The 11,831-nt window shown below is 39.2% G+C and overlaps 2 protein-coding genes across 6 annotated transcripts in view; both read right to left on the reverse strand.

Moving 5' to 3' along the window:
* Positions 1 to 7,214, reverse strand: part of gtf2ird1 (GTF2I repeat domain containing 1) — a 45,143-nt gene extending 37,929 nt beyond the window's left edge. Inside the window, exon 1 of one of the 3 annotated variants that reach the window (XM_026182307.1) lies at positions 6,694 to 7,214. The gene's annotated coding sequence lies outside the window, so the exon portion shown is untranslated. The remainder of the gene's footprint in view (positions 1 to 6,693) is intronic. The other 2 variants (XM_026182306.1, XM_026182305.1) reach the window with 2 other exon arrangements.
* Positions 7,215 to 9,230: 2,016 nt separating this feature from the next.
* Positions 9,231 to 11,831, reverse strand: part of clip2 (CAP-GLY domain containing linker protein 2) — a 52,358-nt gene continuing 49,757 nt past the window's right edge. For all 3 annotated transcript variants that reach the window (XM_026182302.1, XM_026182303.1, XM_026182304.1), the window contains 2 exons: positions 11,439 to 11,498; positions 9,231 to 11,344 (listed from right to left, as the gene is read on the reverse strand). In XM_026182302.1, coding sequence (XP_026038087.1) covers positions 11,333 to 11,344; positions 11,439 to 11,498 — 72 coding nt within the window. In that variant the 3' untranslated portion in view covers positions 9,231 to 11,332. The remainder of the gene's footprint in view (positions 11,345 to 11,438; positions 11,499 to 11,831) is intronic.

The following is an 11,831-nucleotide window of genomic DNA, read 5'->3' on the forward strand; positions in this document are numbered from 1 at the left end:
CTTTTTACGTAGCACTTTTAACTCTTATCCCTACTTTTATTTTTTCATGTCTATTTAAGTGCTATTTATGACACTATTTAAGCGCTATTTATGACACTATGTTTGCACTGAAGCACCGCAGCAATTTCCTAATGTTGTAAACCTGCTCAACATTTGGCAATAAACCCCTTTCTGATTCTGATTCTGAGTGCAAGAAATTAATTCTGCATACGTCTCAGCTGAATGCAAGAAAATTACAATGTTATTACAAAGTTATTACAAAGTTATCACTGTCAAGACATTTTTTCATCCTCTGTTAAACCAAACACGTAATTTGTGGATATTTGTATTATTTAAAATGTTTTTCATATGAGCCACGGTTCACTGTAATTAAATTATTAGAAGTAGAAAACCTATTATGTGAAAAAAGCAGATACATTTCGGGTGTCATAACTCACAGGCCAGTTCCTGTTTAATTCCTGATTGAAAACACCACAACGCTGCGTACAACCATACACTCTGTCACTGGGACCTTAAACTTTTCTCCTTAACAGATCTTGGGTGTTAAAAAAAAAGAGGTACTGGTTACAGATTATTAAAATGAGTCCTTATGTTTCCAAAATAACTGCATCAGCATCGTATCGTATGAGTAGCTAAATCAAGGAAGGAAGGCATAGAAAAAACGGGCCATGTAAACAAAAAAAGCAAAGCTGCAAACAGACAGGAAGTGTTAAAGAAAAGCTGCTCGGCTAAAGCCAGGCACTATGTTCTCATGGCAACTGAAACCCGTCTCCTTGGAAACTAATCTCGGGGCATTTGAACAATGCAGCTCTGGCCTTTAATCTCTCCAGACACTGGGAACCATTATACTAGCCTCTGGCAAGCCCAAACCACTGACTCAATAGAGAGAGAGGACACAGAGGCAGAGAGACAGACAAGAGGCAGAGGGAGGAAGAGGAGGGTGGGTGTGGTGGGGTTCAGCTGCACCAGTTTGAACGTGCCAAGTCTATTGGCCATCTAAATCTGCATCCCCTGAGGCCACAGCAAACATTACCCCCTCCCTCCCTCCTAAATTATTATGGCCTGGAAATAGATGGCCTCTTTCCCTCGCATATTTAAAAGGCAAAGGAAGCAGAGAGAGAGGGACAAACGGTGGGGATAAGCAGAGGCTCGGGATAATGCCATGTCAATTGCTTTGCGAGAGGAAGCTCAAGCATAATGTCACAGTGCTGTTATGATTCTCAGTGACTATTGAAGAGTTCAACATGGAACGGCTTTCATAAATAAAGCAATGCTCAAAATCAATGAGTCTATTATGATCCCGAAAGAAAAGGAAAGCCAAGATTATTTATTGCAAATCCAGCTGTTGATGGAGAATGAGGTGAACTTTGCAGGCATGCGGGGACTATTCACTATGATTTCATCCAGACAGTCACTTTTACAAAAGCTCAATTATACTCTAAGCCTGCAAAAAGAGGCTTACGATCGTTGTTAGTATAAGCAACAGTCATGCAGTTTATTTAACATAACAGGGGTTTTTCCTGAAGGTAAAGAAACTACGCCGCCCACCAGAAAGGGGTTGTCCTTGGACTGTGCCCAAGCTGTGCCCAGCTTGCTCAAAGTAACAGGAAAATGTGGAGATTTCTTTAAAGTAAGGCTACACTGACTCTTTGTCTTAACCATCTACGGACCAGTTGTACTAAGGTCCAAAATACTCCTACTATTCCTACTGTATATTACTGTACACTACTATTCTTATTGTATATATTGTATATCATATATCTTATTCATCTGTTCCTCTGTCTCTCCTGCTGCTTTGAGCATGTACATGACAAAATAATTTCCCTCGGGATAAATAAAGTTGTTCTTATTCTTATTCATAAAAATCATCCTGGACTAGGACTGCCACGATTAGTCGACTAGTCACGATTATGTTGACTATCAAAATCATCGACGACTAATTTAATAGTCGACGCGTCGTTTGAAGCTTTGTAAGATCCCAAAAGACGCAGGAATAAGTAGTAGGATTTAAGAATGTAACAACGGACTGAAACAGAAGATGGCAGCACTGCATGTACAAGAATGCCAGCTGCCGTTAAACCCCGAAGAAGAAGAAGAAGCTCTGTCCCAGAATTCATAGCGCAGCCCTGCTCAGTTTCCGACAATGGCGGCAGCTAGTTAGTTTTAATATTACTTATTATTCTTTCTGGGTCAGTAAATAAACGTTTAACATATTTTCAGGCGAGAATGTAGCTGTGTAAACCTCAAATATCTGCTCAGTTTATCAAGACACCGCATATTTTCAAAAGCGCTTCGACGTTTTCGGAGACTTCTGTTGCCCACTAGCTCGATAGCTAGCCGGGGGCTAGGCTCACTAGAGCCGTGAGAACACCGGACTCCCGGCAAATCGTTTTCAAACCCACCACCGTCCTTCGCTACTCAGGTTGAACATATATAAGTCACATAGATAACTTAAAAATGTTATTGTTTGGCTTTTTTTAGTATTTTATTTGTTCCTGAGTAAATCGATTTGGCTGAGATTGAAGTTAGTTTTTACACAGCTGAATAAACGTCAAGCAGACAGCTGATTATCAGAAGTGTGAGATGCTCAAGAATATACTCCGGTGTCCTATTATATTTTAGATAGCAAGGAGCAGACGGCTGAGTTTATTAAACTTCACCTAAACAATCTGCAGATTTCATTAAAATTTAATAAACTATCATCTTGTCTTTATTTTTAGTTAGCACATACCTTAAACACTTAAAGCTGTAAGCTAATGGTAGTTATATAAGAGCAGATGCTGCTGGTGCAATAAGCTGTACGTTTTACGTCCAATGGATGCATGATCTGATTAGTCGACTAATCGCAAAAATAATCGGTGACTAGTCGACTATCAAAATAATCGTTTGTGGCAGCCCTATCCTGGACAGAACAATTTTGAGCCATTGATAAAGGTCCTGCCTGCTAGGGCTGCTCAATTATAGCAAAACTCTTAATGACATTCATTTTTGTCCAGTACTGACAATATGGTTATTTAATACAAATGTTCACATAAACTGGAAAAATGGTGGATTTACTCAATTTAAAAAAGGAAGACAGATAAAACTCTTTTTATTAAGAGAGTTTTCAGTAACTCTGATTGCAGCTCAAATGAATAAACTAAATGAATGAATGTGACCTGAATTAAAGCAGCCACAGCCTGGCAACGAGCAAATGGGAACTACATGAAAGAGCAAAAATGAAGGAAAAGAACATGCTGCATGGGAAAACGCACAAATTAAAGAAAAACTTTATTTTTATCATCGGTGTAAACCACAATTGACTTTTAAATGAAAATTCAATTCCATTAATTCGCCTATAACATAATCAGTAACCCGATATGACACAAAAGACATACGACTTTCTCTCTATCTGGTTATGATCTAGTCAACTTGCAGTGTTTCGAATGCGTGTTAAGATTCTCTGCAAACTGCCTGAGCATCATCATCAGCAAGTGGTAAATGAATATAATGAATTCAGCTTAATGCAAAACCAAAACTCAGTCTGAGTGCTCAGATGTTAATTGACACAAGACATTTTTATGATCACATGAAACAAAAAACTCAGCGTAGCTATTATACCTCAAGTCTTAATGTTTTACTTTCTACAAACAAGGCGAAACGTAGCCACATCAAGTCAAAACCCCTTATTTTCTGTAATATACAGTGCTGTTGTTGTACTATAATGGATGCTTATATTAAACATAACCTAAGTTCAAACAATGAAGTCAGCATATGTACAAGTAATCCCTGTGAGCCTAAAACTCAGCCTTCCTACTGCTTTAAAACTGACGTTTCTTCCTACTGTTGGCTCTGTATGATGTCATTAAGAGTTAAGCTGTATGTTTTACAGTCATCACCGGCACACAGCTCTTGACGTGAGCACAGAAGCCCCTCCTACTGCTGTTCAAACCTTCTTTTTGTGGGAAGCAGCCAATCGGGAGGGTTGGCTTTCGGGGTGATACTTCTGTAAAGCTTGTCGTCTCAAACCAACCACTAAAGGACTTTTATACATACATTTATACAGCGCTTTTACGTTTCCACACACCCCGATGGATTAATTAGGGTCAGTATCCAGGATTATACTGTCAACCTTTCTCTCAGAAGATGACCTACTGAGTGTAAAAAGAATAAATACATGGTGCTGGAAATGAGCAGAATAGGTCCCCTTTAAGATATTTAGCCACTGTTTTTGAAGGCACTAAAACTTTAGATTTTAATTCCCTAAATAAATACTAAACCTCTATCTTGCATCAGAGGTAGGCAAGGTTAATGTTAGTGTGATTCATAAGGTTCAATGTTTCTTGCTGACTAAGGTGAATTAAAGATAGACCTATTTTAGTACGAGGTGCTCCTATAGAACTTATGTGGTGTAGGGACAGCACCTGGTCTACTGCAATTCTTACAAATGTAGACATCTTTTCATGTATTTGTGGCTCAAAGGTGTGTTTCAAAAAAGATCAAATTACATAAAGAAACTATAAATAAAAAGGCCTGCAGGTAAACACCAATTATATTTAAATATATATATATAACTAACTATTAATCCTAAATGGTGTACCATAATAATACCACTCAAGGTCACCATCACAGAGAGAAGGGTTTCCAGCACACCTGCTTAGCCGCACAGGTGTCTCCAATTATTGTGGCTGATTAGGCCTGTGCTCAGGTTGAAGGTTTAAGCTAATGGCAAAGCTTCGTGAACCAAAATAACTGGGTGTGTCCTGCGATGTTAAATTTCCACTGTGTTATAGCCAACATCAGGTAATGGAGGTGCTTTTAAAACAATCCTTTCCTGTTCACAGATTAGTGAAGTATAGATGTTGGAAAAGCATCGAAAGCTAGTTTGTGATGCACTACTCAAGGTTGAAACTGATTGTAAACGAAGTTTAATTTCTGTATTTCCTCCTTTCATAGCTTTGAAATGTTTTCAAATGGGGGTCAATTTTGCCTTGGATCTAACCAGAAAAAGCAATGTGAACTGAGTTTTTATTGTGCCGCTGTGCTCAAAAAGCCAGTGTTTCAGGCTGGCATAAGTAGCATATTTGTGTGAGGAAACTGAGCCGAAAACAGACTGAAATCGTTCCAACTGGTGGTGTGCAACTTAAGAGTCTGTAAATGTTTTAGTTTCACCGGCCCAAAGAAGTGCGAGCCAACTCGGGAGTGTAACAAAGATGTCAATCAAGCGCAGTCCTCAGAAGGTGTCTGATTGGGAAAGGGAAGCGAAAACGACGCTTAATCTAAAGTTCATCCTGCTAGAAGAATTATATGCAAGTCATTGAGGGTAGAGTGTTTTGGTTTTTGTTTTTTTTGTCCCTTTTCATGGAAAGGCACGGCACCTTGCTGTAAGTCTGGGTGTGGTTTGATAGATGTTATCTAACATTTCCTTCCAGCAGCAGACAATCCTTTTGTTTGCTGTGTCAGAAACTGTAAGTCACCACTGGTGTGATATTTTTTTTTCTTTTTTTCCTAAGTTCTCCAAAGTTAAAAGTTGAAAATCGAGTCGGCTGTAACACCTTAAACTTAAACATCTCCTAAAGAGGTTGGATTTTTACTCGGATAAAACCTTTTTATTGGAGTAAGAAAGGGTATATGTGACATAAGGAAACTGATAAAGAACCAGGGAAACTTTGACCAGAAGCTTCACTTTCTGGTCAGTTTAACAGAACTTCAACTATGTTAAAACTGTATTTTACTAAAGAAAAATTAAAGTAGATTTCGACTACAGTAATTTCAACTGAGTTGGCACGATGCTGTCTTCATACTGCACATCTGTTTAAATGCTCTTTAAAAAGTTCACGTCACAGCTGAGGTAAATGGGAAAGGTAAGCAGTGAAATCGCATCAGACATGGATGGGATGTCTACTTTTTCCCCCTCAGCTAATTTCTCCAAACACCAACAGCTGATAGTTTCACTCCAGTCAGCTGTTTTCAAAAACAAACTTTAACGTGTGTCTACAAGAAAGCAGCTGAGGTTAAAACGACAAGAAAATAACACACTAATGTCCAAATTAAACGCTCGCTGTTTGGATACATGCAACCACTGATTTAGAGTACCGAGCGCTGTTTTAAAACTGGGTGTAATTATAGGACGGCTAGTGATTTCTGTTAAAGTTAACTGCGGCGCAGTGCCTGTGTGTCGAGGCTGGTATGAAAGTCGACAACGCTGTTAGTTATTCAAATCCTTTGGCTGAAAGTTGAAATGTGTAGCTTCCTTTCTTACACTTGCTAATGCGGCTAGCTGGCTTTGTTGTATTAGCTGGGTAACCTTCTGGTAAGTGATAGCGTTAAAAAGAAATATGGGGGACAATTTGCCAAGCAGACAGACGCTGCATCCCAGTCATAAACAGAGGCTAGCTTTCCGCTCGCAAGGTTAAAGGGAGGAGTCCCTGAAACCTGCTAACTATCGGTAACCTTTCTCCGCTACTTACCATATGTCTAACTAATAATCGCTGGCTAATTAGCTAACGGTAGCATTAGAGCGTTGAGCTAGCAGTGCGGCGCTAGCCCCCTTTATGCTAGCTAGCGCTAGCACTTTCCTTTCATCTCCTCCCCCAGTCCCGAAATTAGGTTATAATCTGTAATTTCTAAATGCACAATCACAAAAGCCGCAAGCTTTGCGAGGGCGCAGAACGTAACTCCTCAATAATGTCAAAACGGACATCGAAATCTCACCTTAATTAGCGATTAAATAGCCTTGTTGCTGCTGTCAATCCCGGAATAGGTTTATTCCCCCGTTTTAATCCATCAGAAACGCTCACAATTCCCATCCACAATGTAGCTGTGCCATCTGCTAAAACATCGTAATCCGGATCATCACAACGACGACTTCGAGCTCACGTCCCGTTGTCTGCTATTTGTGTATTTTTTTTCTTAGTTTTATGTCTGTTTTTTCCCCTTAACAGAGCAGGGTGTCCCTTTCCCCTTTCTTTGTTCTGTAATCCAGTAAAATTGAAACTCATTCGCCTCCTGCTAATCCCAGCCCAACTCAACAACAGCATCTATTGGCTGCAATTTACATACAGGATTAACGGAGCAACCTCTGGAAAAACCCTCAGAGAGCAAAATGTACACGGAAAGGAGAATGTCCTTAAAAAAGAATAATAGTGAAACGCGCATATATTTTATTTAGACTGTGGCTATTTAAATCACCGTCTGCCACTTGACAGCAACTTCACACATTACTTTGTGTTTTAAGAAATCCTTCATAGACTGCGTAGGTGCTTTGATGCGATAGCTGCGCAGTATCCAAAGTATTTTTAGGATTAGGATCTGTCCAAAGTGGATCTACGGCAGCTACATGGATCTTGTGGCCATGGAAGTTATGCCATAGCTGCAGTGATTGCCCAAAATAGCTCATGTCTGTTTGATATAGGGTAAAGTTCAGATCCTAGAGAAGAGGTGCTTTTCTTTTTACATTTCCATGCAGGTGTGGAAATATATGAATATTTAAAAATAAGAAAAAGTTTCTAGATTCTGACAAAATGTTTTAACCAGAATTAAAATGTAGTGCTTAAACCTCAATATGTAAAGTTTTTCTGCTTCTCTAGCTCCACTGTGATCTGCATATGTAATATATTGTAGAAGTTGAACTGAATTTATAAACTATAATCCCAGTCTTGGCCATCTGTTATGTAAATAGTTGTGAATGTTTAATTAGTCTTAAAAAAGTCAGTTTTACTATGACCTTTTAACAGCTGTCGTAAGGTCGTTGGCTTCACTTTAGCTTTAGAATTGATTTTTAAAATTTGAGCTCGTATTTTTGTTTTGCTCCACGGTCCGAGACATCAATGTCGCTCTGATTGCCAGTAAGCTACGACCCAGCTTGACCCCTCGGGTCAGCAGGATCAGGTTATTTCATGAGTCACAACAAATGGTAATGAAACCCGTTTTAGGTTTTATGCCTTGCAAAGTCTTGTTAGGTGCACTGGACCATTAGAAGTTTAAAAGTAGAAACATGCCTGTTTAGCCATTAGCTGTTAGTCTATAGTTGCTGGTTTTAAACGTAATTGTTCCCAATTTCTGCTTGTTTTCATTTTTGTTTTAGTTTCATTGGACTACTGATGATCTTACTTCATTTTATTTCTACGGTGTTTATTAATGTTAAGTTATATATATTTTTTACACTTATTTGTTTTATGGGTAATATTATTTACATCCAGCTTTATCTGATTTTAGTAAAAAAAAAAGGATTGTGCTAGAATGTCTGTTATAGCTTATGCTTTGAAACATGCTATATAAATAGCTGCACTATATTTAATGTAAAGAAAAAAGGAACCAAGTAAATCCAAGTGTAACTTTTTACTTGGTTCCTTATTTATTTTTTTAAAACACACAATAAATTGATTGGTTACTTTATTATATTAAATATAAATAAAACTGTTCATATGGCTTTATTAATATTTAACGTAATAAATGGTGAAACTTAGGTTTACTTGGTTATTTTTTTTGATGCACTGGTTACTTTATTACATTAAATAGACATCAGCATGCAATCATTTAACTTGTCCAACCGTCTTAATACCAAGTTTAGTTATACATGCCCCGTAAACTAACATTAGCTTGATATCCCATCTGTGAGGAAAAGGGAACGTTTCTTTTAAAAGTACTTGGATCATTAAATTTTAATCATAAGTTATTTACATTAAATCCATTGCAATCTCACTAGTTTCAGTTACTTTCCCCTCTTAACTGCTGTGTTCAACTCTGTTTCACCAAGAGCAAAAATGACATCTGTGCCTCATCTATGCTGTGCTTTTACAAATAAGTCACTTCTTACTTATTCAAAATGTCACCTGCATAACCAATCAGCCCTCTAGCAGAAACTGGGACATGTGGATAAGCCCTGACATTTGCCAAGGCCAACAAATAAAACTGATATATCTGGAGGCTAGAAATCTAGAGATTGTAAATTAGTGTGCAGCGTCTGGATGTCTCATCTCCACCGTGTGGCAACTTTTCCCTCATGAAGGATTTATTGCCATCTTTTCTCGCTGATATCACTGCGTTTTATTTAATGACAAATATTTAGCCATGCACATTATGGTTGTTGGCTGAATCTCCTAAACCGCCGAGCCCCTAAATCCGACACCACCGCTTTAAACCAGCTCTGCAGAAATATTCCGATCTGCTGCGCTTGGTCTCAAAAACAAACATGCTGAAAGTCGTATAAGCATGAAAGGGTGTGAAATAAAACACCAGCAGCCCTTGCCTGCATTGTTAATATTTAATGACTCAATCTCCAAAACCATCGCAGCAATACTCCAAAGGGTATGAACCCTCCAGCTGTAAAGGCCATGTACAATATCCAGTGGAAAATTCAGGTTTTATTTGAGCTGACCAGTACCTGCCCTGCATGTGTTCTCAGGGGACACTACTCAAGCCTTTCTGCACACCCCCACCCCACCTCTGTGTAGTGTCTCCTGTGAAGCAATAGCAACCTGTGACCAACTACAAACAGGATCCCCCCTTAGTTCAGTTTGACAAATGGATAAAAACAATATTTGGAAGACTTAAGAGTATAAATGTTAGAGGCAAATGAAATCCGGATGATTTCGATCCAGGGAAGGACGAACGTAACTTCCCACATTCCCACACTGCTGTTTGGGTTTTAGCTCCTGGGAAAGCCCTTCAGAAGACTTCAGAAAGGGTCAGTAAAGAAATCCAGGGCCATTACAATAGGCTCACACTGTATTTTGTACCATATATAGTAAATTAACACAAAGCCACCGATCAGAGAAAGATGTATTGATGCGCGGTCAGACAGTTTTAGACAATGAAAAAGTCTGAAATGGTTCACTGTATTTGTACTACAAATGTCCTGCAACGTCTCCCAGGTTCAGTCTGCACAATGAGTCCACTGATGTGTAAATGGCTGAAAGGCTTAACAAACACCTTAAGGGAGGATTGGTAGTAACATCATCACCATCAGTCCTGTAACAGATGACGCTCTTCATGTGTGTTGGCGAGGGAGGGCGGGGTCTTCCAAGACGGGAAGAGGTTGATTTTGTATTTTATCCTTGGATCAGAAATGACCGTTAAAAGAGCTCCAGTCAACATTTAAACGACCACACTGAACCTAACTTTGTGCTCATCGTGCTTCTACCAGTAGACGTACATTAAGGCGCTTTGGGACCAAATGGTTCTGAGGAGCTGCCTGAGAACTTCATAACTTCAAGGGTGTTTTTCCTGTTTGCTGCAAACAAATGTTGACCAGGCGGTGGCTGTAGAGGAATAGAAATGATCCCACTGTTCAGTAAAGCACGTCCTTCACTGTCCTTATATTCTGTTTACATTGGGCTTATTACACTTTTCCTTATGTATATACTGTTATCATGGTGACTGCTCATATTAAACATGGCCAAGCTTTCAAACGCTCAGGTCAACATCCAGCACTGTGCTGGATCAGTACATACTCGGTCTGCAGACAGGACAGCATTGCTTTGTACTATTCTTCCACCTTCTCTGTCATCTTCTCCTATATTGCAACAAACTGTTGCTTTTGTATTTGTTCAGTGCTCATGTTCCTTTTAAAAACACAAAGTTGAAAAGTGACTGTAAAAACTGGTTATTTTCACAAAGTTGGTAGCAGAGATGCTATTACTATAGTGTAATGTTGTAGTTACTATGGCGAGTGCCCTGAGATGACTTGTTTTGATCTGGTGCAGTGTAACTAAAATTGAGTTCAAATAATTCTGGATTAAGGGTAATGTTTGCTACCAATCCTCATCAGATATCAAGCAAGGTGAGACACGAGTCAAACTTCCTTTAAAATAAAAACAAAATCAGGCCATCAGCTCACGTACAGCAGACAGGATTATTACAAAGCCAAGGAGCAAAATAAAAGTAATAAATAAAACAAAGCGACTGAGACCCAGTTTTTCTTCTCGTCGTCCATCAGTCTTTTTGCTTTCTTCGTCAAAATTCAGCGCAGTCATTCAGACTTCAGCGAATGACAAAACTTCAAATTTTCTAACTAATGTAAAGCATCAAAAGTTGCCACACTGCCAGTTCTCAGCAGGTGTTGAGCTGATAATCTCTTCACGTCCATATCTCTTTTTTTATTTTTTCCTGTTTAAAGTACTTTTAAGTGGTCTTCATGATTGGCTAATAGGTGCTTTCTGTAACAACACATATATTCACTTGAGACAGAGATTCGCTGTTTTGGTATTAACTGTAAACTGAAATGTTTCAGGCGTCCACCGCAGCATCGGGAGACACGTCGGACCAAACTTTGACGTTTCAGGTGTACTTCAGCACGTCCCAGTTCACTCGGGGTCACGTCAGCGTCCCACTCTCATCGCTTCTGCTCATATCAGTGTTGTTCCTAGGGAAGGAAACGTAAAGCATGTCTTCCTTAAAATGTATTATTTTTATTATTAAATCAATGACTGAAAAAAGCAAAAGGAAAGAATACCAACATCTTGAGCGCTGTGTGACTCCTGGTGGTGAATTCCATTAGCCGAATTTGCACCGTGGACCTGGAAAACAGTCAGAAATGATCATTTTAGTCCTGTTCTTGGCCTGATTGGACATTAGAAGACCTGTTCAGGTGACCTGGGTTTTAACATCTTAAAACAGTCTTAATAGCTACCATTTGTAGGAGACTGATGGGATTTGGTACCAGAAACGTTCTGGTTCTGGCTGCATGCATGCAGTCTAGGTGGGGATTGAAAGCGTGATTGCATTTGCTGCCTGCAGAGGCCTTTCTGTGGAGTGTTTGCACATACTCCCTATGTCTGCCTGGGTTTATTCCCCAAACACAAACTAGCTGTAGTATGGATATGTGATTGTGTGGTTGCATGTTTCTCCAT

This window comes from Astatotilapia calliptera, chromosome 10 (genome assembly GCF_900246225.1).
Source record: "Astatotilapia calliptera chromosome 10, fAstCal1.2, whole genome shotgun sequence".
Taxonomy (NCBI): Eukaryota; Metazoa; Chordata; class Actinopteri; order Cichliformes; family Cichlidae; genus Astatotilapia; species Astatotilapia calliptera.